At 39.2% G+C, this 17,646-nt stretch overlaps 1 protein-coding gene across 3 annotated transcripts in view; it reads left to right on the top strand.

The window, feature by feature from the left end:
- The window catches only part of NIPAL2 (NIPA like domain containing 2), a 91,194-nt gene that overhangs the window by 12,259 nt on the left and 61,289 nt on the right, over positions 1–17,646 (top strand). For 2 of the 3 annotated variants that reach the window (XM_027561463.1, XM_027561464.1), the window contains exons 2-3: positions 15,241–15,309; positions 16,360–16,531. In XM_027561463.1, the coding sequence (XP_027417264.1) occupies positions 15,241–15,309; positions 16,360–16,531 (241 nt within the window). Of the gene's footprint in view, positions 1–3,611; positions 3,715–15,240; positions 15,310–16,359; positions 16,532–17,646 lie in introns of those variants that run through there. The other variant, XM_027561465.1, reaches the window with a different exon arrangement.

Consider the following 17,646-nt stretch of genomic DNA (forward strand, 5'->3'; position numbering starts at 1 on the left):
TTTTCTTTCTTCATTTTTACGTATGGGATTATAGCTTTAACTTAGTTTGGGTTAGTACTGCAGACAATGCAATTATCTACAAGGGCAAAGGAGATTAGGGGTAAGAATAGTCCAACCCATTCAGCATTCTAAAAAGCATTACATTTTTCCAGCGTTTGCTGCAATGAATGTGAATATTGTTTCTTCATGGCCCTGTTGTAGTTAACTCTCCACATTTACCCTCCTTCTTCTGAGATCCCAAAGAGTCTCCTAACTGGTTTTGCTGTTCCCTGGCCTTGCTCCCTCCCAGTCCATCCTCCACACTGCGCCAGGATGTCTAAATGTCTCCTTTGAACCTATCCTTCTCTGCTTTAGCATCCTTCGTGTTGCAGCACCACCTGCAGACCCATGGCGTAAAAAGGCTGCTGCCTGCCCCTCCAGTCCAGCTGTACTGGAGTCATGCCAGTGTAATTACGATAAAGATCTTGAGACAAGAAGATTAACCTGGATTATCTGGATGGACCCTAAATGCCATCACATGTTATCTTTTTTCTTTTTTTATGAGAGGGAGACACAGGGAGATTTCACATGGAAGAGGAAGGCAATGCGGCCACAGAGACAGAGGTTAGAGTGATGCAACCATAAACCAAGGATGTGCCAGCAGCCACCAGAAACTGGGGGAGGCACGGAACAGATTCTCTGCTAGAAACTCTAGAGGGAGTGTGGCCCTGCCATCTTGATTTCAGCCCAAAGAAATTGATTTGGAGCTTCCAGGCTCCAGAACCGTGAGAGAGTAAATTTCTGTTGTTTTAAGCCACCAGGTTTATGCTGATTTGTTACAGCAGCTTCAGGAAGCTAATATACTCTCCAATCTAGGCAGACTTGTGCTTTGTCCCTTCTGTTCGCATGGGTTCTATAGAGTGTACCTCTATTAGAGATTTCACAGGTGGTAGGCGGGGGGCTTCCCTCATAGCTCAGTCAGTAAAGAATCTGCCTGCAATGCGGGAGACCTCGGTTCAATTCTTGTGTGAGGAAGATCCCCTGGAGAAGGAAATGACAACCCACTCCAGTGTTCTTGCCTGGAGAATCCCATGGACAGAGGGGCCCAGTGGGCTACAGTCATGGAGTCCAAGAGTCGGACACGACTGAGTGACCAAACCACCACCAGGCTGTTACTGGGCTTCCCAGGTGGCGCTGGTGGTAAAGAACGAGCCTGCCAATGCAGGAGACGTGAGATGCGGGTTCGATCCCTGGGTCAGGAAGATCCCCCTGGAGGAGGGCATGGCACTCTACTCCAGTCTTCTTGCCTGGAGAATCCCATGGACAGAGGAGCCTGGTGGGCTACAGTCCACAAGGTCGCAAAGAGTCGGACATGACTGAGTGACTTAGGAGCAGCAGCTGTCTGTTATTGGTCACTTTTTCTACCTCTTCTGAGCTTCTCGAGGATTCTTTGCATCCTTTGGTTCTGAAATAGGACCTAATATTTATTAGTTGCTAAATAAATACCAAATGGGTTCATGACTGAGCAAATAGCCTCTGATGTGGACTTTGTCTGTCTCCCATATCCACCATCTTCTCTGTGGTCACTTGCATTTCATGTCCTTTTCCTCCACCTTCATATTTTTCACAACCAGTGTCTACATGTGGTTTTAAGTTGTGCAGTGGTCTTATTTTTCTCATTAATCTCTTTCCTTAGTTCAGCCAGCTTCCTATTTATTTCTCGCTTTTTTTTTCTTTCCTTGTTATCATCTCCTCTTTGAACTCTTTTAAAATGAACCCATATTCTCTTTAAAAAATTCATTGAGCCTCTAAAGCAGATTTCTTAACTTCTTAGTTTGGAATTTTTCCAACCTATAGAAAACTCAGAAGAATAATACAGTAAACACCACATGTCCTCATCTGGAGATTCACTTGTTAACACTATACCACATTTGTTTGTTCTTGCTCATTCTCTTTGTCTCTCCCTCTCTCTTCCTGTTTTTTATTTATATTGTCACGTATCACTTGAAAGTAAATTGCACACATTATGAATCTTTACTCCTACAAATTTAAGGGTGTATTGCGAAGACTTTGGATGTCTCCTATCCCCTCCCAACGTTCTGAAAGTGAGATTGCACCTGTTGACTAGGTGCAAATACAAAACCACCCCAGCTCACTCCTGAGAGTTTCCTGTGAGATGAGATGAACTGAATACTCATTTCTCAGGCATATCATCCCCTTTAGGTTCAGGTTCTGTAAGATCACTCCTTCACTGATGAGTTGACCTAAATCCCTTAACCTGTGATGTTTCCCATACTAAAAACTGGACCTCTCATTTCCATGTTCAGGGATATTTTACTGCCTGGAACAGGAGATAGCATTCTTCTAGCTGTGAGTTGAATATGACTATTATAGTGTTCAAAACTAGCTCTCACTCTATGGTTCTTTTGAACCATCTACTGGCTCCACCAGGGTCTGATTCCAAATTTATGTTTTGAAGGCAGAGCCAGAGACTGGAACAGACTATGACCAATTCCACACATCCCTATTATCATATCCCATCACCATCTGGCCAAACTCCTCCACCCATGGTTATAGGTCAGTAACTTTATGTGAAATATCTAAAGACCATTCTGGCACCAAAAAGTAGGATAGAAGATTGTTGTTCCAAGTAAAACAAAAATATCCTGAGTACTTATTAGTGCTGATATTTTCAAGCTCATTCTCCAGAAATTTTTGCTGTGGCTCCCACCATCTTTTTGCCAAAACATCCTGGAAAAGCCAGACCTTAAGCTGCAGTAGTGACAGGAGTGAACCCTACAAAAATAAAGGGCACCTTTCTGTGTTTCTGGTCTGCACTTGTAATCACATTGTTAAGATGTCGAGCCCCTTTGCTTCTTTTATCTTTGCTTTAGTTTATGTGCACTAGGAAAAAGAAACAGATTCTGCTAAGTTTAAAATTGTGGAAAACGAACATTGACTAGCCAGACAGTTACCTATTGCAGTCTATGAGGAAACAGTGATTCAGACGTGAGCTGGGTGCCTGGGGGCAAAATTGGTCTGGTATCTATCTAGCTGTGTGACTTTGTGCAAGTCACTTTCCTTCTCCAGCTCTCTGTTCTCCTTCCTGACCACCAGTCTCCAGATCAATAGGGAGGGGAGAAAAGGGGGTAGGGGGAGGAGAGGAACCTGAGCTTCCATTAATTCTAGTATGCTGGAAGGCAGAGAGCACTCTGAATAAAGTAATGAAGTAAACTAGATGTCTCTTAATTTATTAAGTGGCAAGTTTATAAGGGCTGCTCGCTGTATGCAAATGACACCACTGATTTCTGATGAGGATTCTGTTATCATTAAAGCACATTTACCAGAGGCTCTAATTGGAAACAGGGTTTAGTAGTGCTTCAGTTCAGTTCGCTTCAGTTCAGTAGCTCAGTTGTGTCCGACTCTCTGCGACCCCATGAACCGTAGCACACCAGGCCTCCCTGTCCACCCAAACCCATGTCCATTGAGTCGGTGATGCCATCCAACCATCTCATCCTCTGTTGTCCCCTTTTCTTCCTGCCCTCAATCTTTCCTAGCATCAGGGTCTTTTCAAATGAGTCAGCTCTTCACATCAGGTGGCCAAAGTATTGTAGTTTCAGCTTCAACATGAGCCCTTCCAATGAACACCCAGGACTGATCTCCTTTAGGATGGACTGGTTGGATCCCCTTGCAGTCCAAGGGACTCTTACCTCAAGTTATTCTAAGTCCTTGAAGGTAATTAAACCACCTTTTCTGGGAAAACATTGCAAATTTGAACCTCCCCATCGCAACCAATTAGGGACATTAATGAGGATTTACTGAATTACTACTATTTACAGGTATGTGTCAAATGAATTTAATGAGTATTCAATTAACCTTGAATAACTAGGTAAAATTTCAGAAAAACAAAGAATAATATATACCAGTTTATACAGTGCACAGGCATACTTCTGAGATATTGCAGTTTCAGTTCTAGGCCACTGTAATAGAGCAAGTATTGCAACAAAGTAAGTCACATGAAATTTTGGTTTCCTAGCATGTAAAAGTAATGTTTACACTTGCATTGTCTATCAAATGTGCAATTATGTTACATTTTGCATTGTGTCTTAAAAAAAAAAAAACAGTGTACATACCTTAATAATTCATTGCTAGGACTTCCCTGGTGTTCCATTGGTTAAGATGCCATGCTTCCAATGCAGAGGGCCTGGGTTTGATCCCTGGTCAAGGAACTAGATCCTGCATGTTATAACTAAGACCTGGCACAGAAAACTAAATTTATATATATGTATCAGATCAGATCAGTCGCTCAGTTGTGTCCGACTCTTTGCAACCCCATGAATCGCAGCACGCCAGGCCTCCCTGTCCATCACCAACTCCGGAAGTTCACTGAGACTCACATCCATTGAGTCAGTGATGCCATCCAGCCATCTCATCCTCTGTTGTCCCCTTCTCCTCCTGCCCCCAATCCCTCCCAGCATCAGAGTCTTTTCCAATGAGTCACCTCTTCGCATGAGGTGGCCAAAGTACTGGAGTTTCAGCTTTAGCATCATTCTTTCCAAAGAAATCCCAGGGCTGATCTCCTTCAGAATGGCCTGGTTGGATCTCCTTGCAGTCCAAGGGACTCTCAAGAGTCTTCTCCAACACCACAGTACAAAAGCATCAGTTCTTCAGCGCTCAGCCTTCTTCACAGTCCAACTCTCACATCCATACATGACCACAGGAAAAACCATAGCCTTGACTAGATGGACCTTTGTTGGCAAAGTAATGTCTCTGCTTTTGAATATGCTATCTAGGTTGGTCAACTTTCCTTCCAAGGAGTAAGCGTCTTTTAATTTCATGGCTGCAGTCACCATCTGCAGTGATTTTGGAGCCCAGAAAAATAAAGTCTTACACTGTTTCCACTGTTTCCCCATCTATTTCCCATGAAGTGATGGGACCGGATGCCATGATCTTCATTTTCTGAATGTTGAGCTTTAAGCCAACTTTTTCACTCTCCACTTTCACTTTCATCAAGAGGCTTTTGAGTTCCTCTTCACTTTCTGCCATAAGGGTGGTGTCATCTGCATATCTGAGGTTATTGATATTTCTCCTGGCAATCTTGATTCTAGCTTGTGTTTCTTCCAGTCCAGCGTTTCTCATGATGTACTCTGCATATAGGTTAAATATGCAGGGTGACAATATACAGCCTTGACGTACTCCTTTTCCTATTTGGAACCAGTCTGTTGTTCCATGTCCAGTTCTAACTGTTGCTTCCTGACCTGCATACAGATTTCTCAAGAGGCAGATCAGGTGGTCTGGTATTCCCATCTCTTGAAGAATTTTCCACAGTTTGTTGTGATCCACACAGTCAAAGGCTTTGGCATAGTCAAAAAGCAGAAATAGATGTTTTTCTGGAACTCTCTTGCTTTTTCCATGATCCAGCAGATGTTGGCAATTTGATCTCTGGTTCCTCTGCCTTTTCGAAAACCAGCTTGCGCATCAGGAAGTTCACGGTTCACATATTGCTGAAGCCTGGCTTGGAGAATTTTGAGCATTACTTTACTAGCGTGTGAGATGAGTGCAATTGTGCGGTAGTTTGAGCATTCTTTGGCATTGCCTTTCTTTGGGATTGGAATGAAAACGGACCTTTTCCAGTCCTGTGGCCGCTGCTGAGTTTTCCAAATTTGCTGGCATATTGAGTGTAGCACTTCACAGCATCATCTTTCAGGATTTGGAATAGCTCAACTGGAATTGCATCACCTCCACTAGCTTTGTTCATAGTGATGCTTTCTAAGGCCCACTTGACTTCACATTCCAGGATGTCTGGCTCTAGGTCAGTGATCACACCATCATGATTATCTGGGTCATGAAGATCTTTTTTGTACAGTTCTTCTGTGTATTCTTGCCATCTCTTCTTAATATCTTCTGCTTCTGTTAGGTCCATACTATTTCTGTCCTTTATCGAGCTCATCTTTGCATGCAATATTCCTTTGGTATCTCTGATTTTCTTGAAGAGATCCCTGGTCTTTCCCATGCTGTTGTTTTCCTCTATTTCTTTGCATTGATCGCTGAGGAAGGCTTTCTTATTTCTTCTTGCTATTCCTTGGAACTCTGCATTCAGATGTTTATATCTTTCCTTTTCTCCTTTGCTTTTCACTTCTCTTCTTTTCACAGCTATTTGTAAGGCCTCCCCAGACAGCCATTTTGCTTTTTTGCATTTCTTTTCCATGGGGATGGTCTTGATCCCTATCTCCTGTACAGTGTCACAAACCTCATTCCATAGTTCATCAGGCAATCTATCTATCAGATCTAGACCCTTAAATCTATTTCTCACTTCCACTGTATAATCATAAGGGATTTGATTTAGGTCATACCTGAATGGTCTAGTGCTTTTCCCTACTTTCTTCAATTTAAGTCTGAATTTGGTATAAGGAGTTCATGATCTGAGCCACAGTCAGCTTCTGGTCTTGTTTTTGCTGACTATATAGAGCTTCTCCATCTTTGGCTGCAAAGAATATAATCAATCTGATTTCGGTGTTGACCATCTGGTGATGTCCATGTGTAGAGTCTTCTCTTGTGTTGTTGAAAGAGGGTGTTTGCTATGACCAGTGCATTTTCTTGGCAAAACTCTATTAGTCCTTGCCCTGCTTCGTTCTGTATTCCAAGGCCAAATTTGCCTGTTACTCCAGGTGTTTCTTGACTTCCTACTTTTGCATTCCAGTCCCTTATAATGAAAAGGACATCTTTTTTGGGTGTTAGTTCTGAAAGGTCTTGTAGGTCTTCATAGAACCATGCAACTTCAGCTTCTTCAGTGTCACTGGTTAGGGCATAGACTTGGATTACTGTGATATTGAATGGTTTGCCTTGGAAACGAACAGAGATCATTCTGTCGTTTTTGAGATTGCATCCAAGTACTGCATTTCAGACTCTTTTGTTGACCATGATGGCTACTCCATTTCTTCTGAGGGATTCCTGCCCGCAGTAGTAGATATAATGGTCATCTGAGTTAAATTCACCCATTCCAGTCCATTTGAGTTTGCTGATTCCTAGAATGTCGACATTCACTCTTGCCATCTCTTGTTTGACCACTTCCAATTTGCCTTGATTCATGGACCTGACATTCCAGGTTCCTATGCAATATTGCTCTTTACAGCATCGGACCTTGCTTCTATCACCAGTCACATCCACAACTGGGTATTGTTTTTGCTTTGGCTCCATCCCTTCATTCTTTCTGGAGTTATTTCTCCACTGATCTCCAGTAGCATACTGGGCACCTATTGACCTGGGGAGTTTCTCTTTCAGTATCCTATCGTTTTGCCTTTTCATACTGTTCATGGGGTTCTCAAGGCAAGAATACTGAAGTGGTTTGCCATTCCCTTCTCTAATGGACCACATTCTGTCAAATCTGTCCACCATGACCTGCCTGTCTTGGGTTGCCCCACAGGCATGGCTTAGTTTCATTGAGTTAGACAAGGCTGTGGTCCTAGTGTGATTAGATTGACTAGTTTTCTGTGAGTATAGTTTCAGTGTGTCTGCCTTCTGCTGCCCTCTTGCAACACCTACCGTCTTACTTGGGTTTCTCTTACCTTGGGCGTGGGGTATCTCTTCACGGCTACTCCAGCAAAGTGCAGCCATTGCTCCTTGCCTTGGACAAGGGGTATCTCCTCACTGCCCTTCCTGACCTTCAACGTGGGATAGCTCCACTAGGCCCTCCTGCGCCCGTGCAGCCGCTAGCCATCGTCTGAGCCTTCAGTGAATCATAATCTTTTTGCAATAGTAGCATCAAATATCACTGATCACAGATAATTATAACAAATACTATGATAATGAAAAAGTTTGAAATATTGCAAGAATTACCAAAATGTGATATACAGACATGAAGTAAGCAAATACTGTTGGAAAAGAGGTGCTGAAAGACCTCAATGCAGGGTTGCCACAAACCTTCAACTTGTGCTTATCTGTGAGGCACAATAAATGAAGTATGTGTCTATTAGCAGGAAACTGCTTCTGACACCTGCTTTATACCTAAATATTTCAGTAGATATGAAATAACTAGACTTTAGAGGATAGCAGGCAGCTTTCTATTACACACAAGTGGACCCTTAATTGTTGAAATCTGAATTCTGGGACAAGCTTGTTTTCTCATGAAACTGAGTGTTTACTGAATTCCAACCCCAGTTGATTATAAAGTACTCCGTTTGAGATCTTCCTAAGGCCAAAGGTCAAAATTTACTATTTCTAGACAGTTTTTAATCAATCTGAGAGTAGTTAAGTTCAAATAGCCTTTAATAAACAACTTCTCTGTGCCAGAGACCTGTGCTAGTCATTAGGGTTACAAAGATGAGTTGGTAAGTCACAGCTCTGCCTTCAAGGAGCTTATAGTCTCCAGGGAAAATACACCTGTAAAGAATAATTATAGGGACTTCCCTGCTGGTCCAGTGGTTAAGAATCAGCCTTGCAGTGCAGGGGAGTGGGCTTCAATCCTTGGTCAGGAACTAAGATCCCACCTGCTGTGGAGCAACTAAGTCCACGCCACAGCTAAAGAGCCTGTGTGCTGCAACAGAAGATCCCACATGACGCAACTAATACCAGTCAGTTCAGTCCAGCTCAGTTGCTCAGTCTTGTCCGTACTCTTTGCGACCCCATGGACTGCAGCACGCCAGGCCTCCATGTTCATCACCAACTCCCAGAGTTTACCCAAACTCATGTCCATTGAGTTGGTGATGCCATCCAACCATGTCATCCTCAGTCATCCCCTTCTCCTCCCACCTTCAGTCTTTCCCAGCATCAGGGTCTATTCAAATGAGTCAATTCTTCGCATCAGGTGGCCAAAGTATTGGAGTTTCAGCTTCAGCATCAGTCCTTCCAATGAACACCCAGGACTGATTTCCTTTAGGATGGACTGGTTGGATCTTCTTTCAGTCCAAGGGACTCTCAAGAGTCTTCTCTAACACTACAGTTCAAAAGCATCAATTCTTTGGCACTCAGCTTTCTTAATAGTCCAAAAATACAACCAAATAAATATTTTTTAAAGATAATGATTATAGTACAGTTTAATATATGTACTGATGGGCATGTATATTCTGACCTCAAAGGGATGTCAGAAATGCTGAACTTGAGGATAGATCTGAGGAACTTCTCCATAATTCAGTACAAAGAGATAAGAGTTGGAAAATATGAGAGCTATTTTAGGGAAAAAAGAAATAAAAAGTCTAACATACTTGTAAGAGGAGTTCCACATGGAAAGGATAGAGGGAACCATAGATACTGGACTGTAATCGTGTAAAATGTCAACATCGAGGGGAAGGCTGGAGGAAGGGTGCGTAGACCTACCTCGACGTTTCTTTGTAGCCTACCGTGAATCCATAACTATTTCAAAATTGAAAGTTAAAAACCATTTAACAGTAGTTACTAACAGAATATAAATAAGATATGTAACTTCCCTGGCCAGAAGAACAGGGGAAAGAAAAGAATAAAGAAAACTCAGTCATTTCAACAGGATTCAGGAAAAGAGAAATTAGAAAGCAAAATAAAAAAAGTAAGATAAATGCAAAAACAAAAATGACATTGAAATAAATGAAAATATGTTTATAGTCACAATAAACAAAATGGACTCACCTCCCCATTTCACAAAGTGTCAGGGTTTTTTTAATCCAGTTATTTTCTGGGTATTAGAGATGACTAAAATATGACACACAAATGTTAAAGTGATGTGGAAAATGGCAAATATCAAAAGAAAGTATATTAATATCAGCTAAAATAGATTTTAAAGAAAAAACATTGAGATTAGTACTTAATGATAAAAGGAACAATTAGCTGGGACGATAAAACAATCCTGAACCTGTATACACCTGGCACTATGGTCTTAAAAACATAAAGCAAAGCTCAATAGATTTAAAAGGAAAAATGGGTAGGTACACATTTGAGTGTATTTTTAACATAAAGACGCTTACTCCTTGAAAGGAAATTATGACCAACCTAGACAGCATATTGAAAAGCAGAGACATTACTTTGCCAACAAAGGTCTGTCTGGTCAAGGCTATGGTTTTTCCACTAGTCATGTATGGATGTGAGAGTTGGACTGTGAAGAAAGCTGAGCACTGAAGAATTGATGCTTTTGAACTGTGGTGTTGGAGAAGACTCTTGAGAGTCCCTTGGACTGCAAGGAGATCCAACCAGTCCATTCTAAAGGACATCAGCCCTGGGTGTTCTTTGGAAGGAAGGATGCTAAAGCTGAAACTCCAATACTTTGGCCACCTCATGCGAAGAGTTGACTCATTGGAAAAGACTCTGATGCTGGGAGGGATTGGGGGCAGGAGGAGAAGGGGACGACAGAGGATGAGATGGCTAGATGGCATCACTGACTCAATGGACCTGGGTTTGAGTGAACTCCGCGAGTTGGTAATGGACAGGGAGGCCTGGCGTGCTGCGATTCATGGGGTCGCAAAGAGTCGGACACAACTGAGTGACTGAACTGAACTGAACTGACACATTTGAATGTATTTTTAACATACCTCCCTAGGTAATTAATAAACAAACAATCCAAAATTTAGTAAGAATAGCAAAGATTTGAGCAATGAATTAATGGAGATAGATGAATAGATAGAATATATAAAATATATTAACTCAACTATTAAGTAATTTTTTTTCAAACATACATGGATCACTTGTTTGACCTTACACCAGCCAGTCACAAATTTTAATTTACACAGTATAATAGGTGAAAGGCAAATGTTAATTTATACACAGCATGTTTTCTGCCCACAACTCAGTAAAATTAGAAATTAGCAAGAAAGTGAACATCAACACCCCATTCATTTAGAAATATTGAAAAATACACCTTTTAATAATATAGGCTCAGATTAAAATAAGATGATCATAAAATATTTAGAACTAAATGCCAGTGAAAACTGTGGATGCCAAAAGTATGCAGGCAGCTAAAACAGAAGATATACTTAGAAATGAGTATCCCTATTTGCATATATCACTGGATAGAAGCAGAAAAAGCTGATGAGTTAAGAGTTCAAATGAAGAAGACAAAAAAGGAAAAATGGAGTAAACAAAATTAAGATATTAAAAATAAATCAAGGAAGGAAAGAAATATATTTATGTTAACTTCATAAAAACAGTCATTTATCTCTGGGAGGGAGAAGAGACTGAAGTAGAGCTTGTTACATTTGTAGCATTTTATTTCTTTGGACAAAAAAAGTAAATGCCTGTGTTTTTAAAATCATTTTTTTTTTGGTAACAACTTTATTGAAATATAATTCACATAGCATATAATCTACTCATTTAAAGTGTACAGTTCACTGAGTGGTACAAACATCACCACAATCAACTTTAGAACATTTTTATCACCTCAAAAAGAAAGCCCCAGCCTTTAGCTGTCATGCCCAAGGCCCTCCTCCTTCCCATCCCTAAACAACCACAAATCTGCTTTCTGTCTCTATAGTTTTGCCTAATCTGGACCTATCATGTAAATAGAATCTTAAAATATGTGCTCTTCTGTGACTTAATTCTTTCACCCAGCATAAACTTTTCAAGGTTCACTTAGGTTGTAACATATTTCATTACTTCATTCATTTTTATGGATGAACAGTATCCCATTGTATGAATATCCCACATTTTGGTTGTCTGTTCACTACTTCCACTTTTGACTAATCTGAGCAATACTGGTATGGAGATCTGTGTACAAGTTTTTGTATGGACACATTTTCATTTCTATTGGATTTATACCTAGGAATGGAATTGCTGAGTCAAATGTAAATTCTGTGCTTAACTTTTTGAAGAACTGCCAGACTGTTTTCCAAAGTGGTTGCACCATTTTATATTTCCATGAGCAGTGTGTGAGAGTTCTGATTTATCTACCTCCTTACTAATGCTTGTTATTATCTGACTTTTTATTATAGCTATCTCATTTGGTATGAAGTGGTTTATCACCATGGTTTTGATTTGCAATCCCTAATGACTAGTGATGTTGAACATCTTTTCAATGTGCTTATTAGCCATTTGTCTTTTTCAGAGAAATGTCCATTCAGATCCTTTGCCCATTTTTAATTGGGTCATTTGTCATTATTACTGCATTATATGAGTTCTTTATAGATTCTAGGTATAAGTGCCTTATCAGATATATGATCAGATGTATGATTTCCAAATATTGTCTCCCATTTTGTAGATGATCTTTTCACTTTCTTGATCGTGTCCTTTGAAATACACAATTTTTTAATGTTAATGAGTCCAATTATTTTTTTCTTTGTTGTTTATGCTTTTGATGTCTTATCTATGGGAATCCATGGCCAAATCTAAGGTCACAAAGATTTACCCTTGTGTTTTATTCTGAGAATTTTATCGTATTGGCTGTTACATTTAGGTCTTTGGTTGATTTTGAGCTGATTTTTTTGTATATGGCATGAGATCAGCAGCCATCCCATTTTACATCTCCACTAGCAGTGAACAAGAATTTCAGTTTCTCCACATCCTTACCAAAGCTTACTATTATTTTTTAATTGTTTTGATTTGCCTTTTGCTAATGATTAGTGCTATTGAGCATGTTTTCATGTGCCTATTGGCCATTTATGGATCTTCTTTGGAGGAAAGTCTATTCAAGTTCTTTGACCATTTTTCAGCTGCATTGTTAATTTTTTTGTTGCTGTTCAGTTGTGGGGGTTCTTTATCTATTTTAGATACCAATCTTTATCAGATACATGATTGGCAAATATTTCCTCCCGTTGTGTGGGTTGCCTTTCACTGTGCTAATAGTGTCCTTTGATGCACAAAATACTTCACTGTTGATAAAGTCCAACTTATCTATTTTTTCTTCTGTTGCCTGTGCTTTTCATGTCATATCCAAGAAATCATTGCCAAATCCTGCTAACCAATTTCTAAACACTGGGCCTGGTGGTGTTTAAACTACTCAGTGAATCATTTAAAGAATTTTGAAGTAAGTTATTTCTATTCACCAATTTACTTTTATAATTACAGAAGATTTTCATAATTACTCATTCAATCCCAAACTTCTTCTGAATTTTTATTTTCCTGATTACTGCCAAATGTACTCAATTGTAAATCGAAAGCATGGAAATAGCACATTAGATTATGATACAATTGTTCCCCATGAGGAACAGTGATCAAAATTGTTGCCAACTGCCTTTATTAGGAAAAGAAAATTCTTAACTGATTAAAGACTATGGATATTATATGTCAGCTATTAAATGGGTTTTCAGCTTTTCTGCTTCATTTTTTAAAAAATACTGAATTTCACTTCAGCACGCATAATAAAGTTCTAAAACTTCAAAGGCATTTTGCATACTGAAAAGGGTTCCTTGTGCTTGTAATGTTCATTTGAAATTCAAATAATGCTTTGGAATTTGAAGCTAGTTAAAAGTTCTGTACTAAAGAAGAAGAAGGGGGAAGAGCCCTTCTATCATTACTAATTCTTACTACTAGCAGATATTACATCTTTGTACCTAGATGCTAAGTCACTTCAGTCGTGTCCGACTCTGTGTGACCCCATAGATGGCAGCCCACCAGGCTCCCCTGTCCCTGGGATTCTCCAGGCAAGAACACTGGAGTGGGTTGCCATTTCCTTCTCCAATGCATGAAAGTGAAAAGTGAAAGTGAAGTCACTCAGTCGTATCTGACTCTTAGCGACCCCATGGACTGCAGCCTACCAGGCTCCTCCATCCATGGGATTTTCCAGGCAAGAATACTGGAGTGGGGTGCCATTGCCTTCTCCGTGTACCTAGATAGTAGCAGTAAATACATCTTTTGAAGTTATCAAATAATACATATGCTATCTATAGTAAACATCTTGGACAATGTGTCAAAACTTATTTTTTTAACCTCTGTAGTTCTTGTTTTAAACCACTATATGCTTTTTCAAGCAAGTGTTTTTTTAAGCCGCTCATTGTGTATAGTAGATGATGTAGAAGACTTGGTGGAAGCCTAAGACACGATCCTCTTCCCTTGGAGAATTTGCCATCTCTTGATAGAGCCTGATGATACACAGGACAGTATAAAAGAAGAAATAGGGACGTGCACCGTTTAGATTCTGAGACAGTAAAGATGGGCTGTGGTGTCTGAGACGGTTGTAAGGCCAGGAGGGTGAGGTCTGTTTGGAATGACATCTCCTTCGGGGAAGGAGATGCTGCCTGGGTGAGAGGAATGACCTGAGCAGGGTATGACATCTGACCGGAGAAGACGAGAACCAGGTTACCCAAGGCAGAGAGAGCACCTTGAGTGTGCTGTGGACAGCAGGCGTTCAGGATGAGGATGGATTATGGGGAGCTGGAATAGTAGTTTTATATTCGATGTAGTTGACTGTAGAGAGGGATTGTGGGTTCTTGACCAGGGGAGCAGTGGAAAATTTAGTCTGTCTCCGGTAGAGTTCATAACACTTTAGAGGTAAAAGGATTTTGGAAACATCTTATCCAACAACCCCTGTCTACTGGATCCAGGGATCTGAAATAGCTTGCTCAAAGTTGCCCATCAGAAAATAGCAGATCTGAACTTCAGATTTATCCTTTAATTCCAAAGCCAATGATCTTTCTTTCATACCACAGTTTCCCAAAATACCTTCCCGTCTACCAGAATGTCTTAAGAAAAAGAAAAGAAAAGAAAAAAAAAAAGAGGGAGAAAAGCATTCACATACTTGAGGCAATGAACACCCCAATCAGAGGAGTTGCTGAGGAAAATTGAAAACAGGATAAGAAGCATCTTACTCCAGTACTCTTGCCTGGAAAATCCCATGGATGGAGGAGCCTGGTAGGCTGCAGTCCATGGGGTCGCAAAGAGTCGGACACAACTGAGTGACTTCCCTTTCACTTTTCACTTTCAGGCATTGGAGAAGGAAATGGCAACCCACTCCAGTGTTCTTGTCTGGAGAATCCCAGGGATGGGGGAGCCTGGTGGGCTGCTGTCTCTGGGGTCGCACAGAGTCGGACACGACTGAAGCGACTTAGCAGCAGCAGCAGCAGAAGCATCTTAATGGGAAAAAGTGAGAACCTGATGACGATTTATTTTAGTAAATGGAGCAAGTACCTAGAGAATTAAATACAGATTGAACTAGTTCTAAAAAATAATATTTGACTAAAGTGAGAAATTAATCCTAATAAAACCGTTGTCCGTATTCCAAATGACCCTGGCAAATGGGTGCTACGGAAATATTTGCAGAATGAATGAACAAAGGAATGAATGTATCAACTTAAATTTTTGTAGTTTTTTTTTTTTTTTTCTGGTAAATATCTTACAAGTGCTATTTAAAGAAAGCATTTTCTTTTATAGATTCACCTTTTTGGAGTTTTGCTGGCCATTTTAGGAAACCTGGTAATCAGCATTTCCCTAAATATTCAGGTAAGAAGAAGCTTATTTTTCTAACTCTGTTGTTTGATCCAAGAACACATTATGACTTTAATAAGCCTCAGACACTCTTGCCTTCTTCCTCCATTAAAGAAAGTGTATCTTATGTCCTTATTGATACAAAGACAGATGTAGTACTGATTGGATTGTATTCATGTTTTTTCTTCTGATTTTAAAAGAAGTTAAAAGTTTTTGTGAACCTCTTATTAATATTGTATACCCCAGTCAAACTTCATGTGAATTTGTATCACACTGAGAAAAGATGTTCATAATGTTGGCATAAACCAAGATTTATTTAATGTTCTACATTTTCTTATAGTACTTTTATTATTTTCTGAATAACTTCTGAAGCTTTTAAAAAAAATTTAAAGAAAAAATTTTAAAGTCATCTAGAATTGTACATACTTCTTAAAGAAGTGAGTTAAGTTATCATAAAAATCAAGAGGGAAATAGGGCTTTATTTAATGGCCAGTTTTTCAGGAATTCACATGTTTGCAATAAAAGAATATATTCAAAGCAGATAGAAATGAGTTCCTCCATCCCAACCCTCTGCTACCAGAGCTTTCTGCCCTGTAACATTTATTGTGGTAGCTACTTTGACTCATCCTAAGATATGCTTTCTTTAAATCCCTTTTCCAAAGGTGTTTCTTTAATAATTTAGCATATTTATTTCAATGATGTTTATTTTGGGAACCTGATTTTTTTTTTTGACAATCTAATAAAAGAAGTATTTTGGTGTGGTAGAATAAAAAGTCACTTAACTCCTTAACATACATCCCACCTTTAGATAGTAATAATGATATTTATTCACAGAGCTATGAGAATTAATTAATATTGAAGAAGGCCCTTTAAACTATAAAATACTGTGTCAGTATGAGTCACTTTTAGTATGTTTGGAACAAAACAGAAAATCATAATAATTGCTCTATTATAATCGGCAAATAAATTTAAGAGCCATGAAGCAATTTTATAGGACCAAAATTTTCAAGGCAAGTTTTAGTTACGTGGAAATGTTTTCTTATTTACATTCTGTTTGACTTCTAGAAGTATTCACATCTCCGGTTGGCACAGCAGGAACACCCAAGGCCGTACTTCAGGAGCGTGTTGTGGTGGGGCGGAGTCATACTGATGGCCCTGGGAGAGATGGGAAACTTCGTGGCCTATGGAGTCGCCCCCATTACTCTCATCGCTCCCTTAGGCTGTATGTCTGTTACAGGTGGGCCATTTCTCTGTGTTTTGACAAATAGAAATTCTAAGAGATCAGAATAATCGGTGAAAAAACATCCAACTGAACACAGGCCCAGAAGAAAAAAGTCTGTTTCCTTTTTTCTTAGCATGCTCACTTGGAACAATTATACTCCTAATTTCAGTTATTCATTGTCATGGTGCCCCATTAACCATGAAGAAACTGGCATTTTGTAGCTGTAACGTTTATGTTTAAAAGCCTGATTCCTGGTGTCTGAGTCAATAAATCAACAGCCACAGCAAATGTTATACATGCTTTTTAATCATTAATGAATTATCTTAAAACATTTGTGATAGAAGGACATATTTTATTCATATGTTAAACTGACATGACATGTAGAGTCCTTGATGCCTGATCCATAGTTTAGCATCTCTTTTACATTAAGAGTTAGATATATTACTATCTCTAAGAATGTGTAATTTTACAGTAATGTCATAATTAACCTACTTTCAAAATTTTTTATGACTTGCTAGATACATTTAGACAAGAGAATATGGGATGTTGCTAAAGACTAAAGAAAAAGCAAAAATTACTGCTAAAAAAGAGAGCAAATTCTCTAAGCTCTGTTAAAATCAATAAAATCTTTTGAGTTTCACCCTTTATCTGCTGCTATGGAAACAGCATGTTTCTAAGTTTCTGTGAACTTGGAATCTTCATTGAAATAGAAACAAGTTGATGGTTATTGTCTGGTAGCAACTAGATCAGGCATATTATCCCAAGTGTAATATTTTCCAAAAAATTGTATGATATTCTTTTTAAAAACATAATTTAAACTGAAATAATGTATACTCAAAGGGAAGTTTGTTTCATTTTGAAAGCAGTCTCCCCTTCTTAATCATTTAAAGTATCTTATTTAAAATAATTTCATAATGTACAATAATAGAATGGTTAGCAAAGAATGCTTTTTTGGCTTTCTAGAAATTGTTCAGTTAAAATCACCCTACTCTGAATAGGCACACAATTTATATAATCATTTGACATTTTTAACATTCAGATAAAATCAGCAATTTGAAAGTATCTTATCAAAATTAAAAAAAATAAAACAAAAGCTGCTTCAGATCAGATCAGTCACTCAGTCATGTCCG

The sequence above is a fragment of the Bos indicus x Bos taurus genome, chromosome 14 (genome assembly GCF_003369695.1).
Source record: "Bos indicus x Bos taurus breed Angus x Brahman F1 hybrid chromosome 14, Bos_hybrid_MaternalHap_v2.0, whole genome shotgun sequence".
Lineage (NCBI taxonomy): Eukaryota > Metazoa > Chordata > Mammalia > Artiodactyla > Bovidae > Bos > Bos indicus x Bos taurus.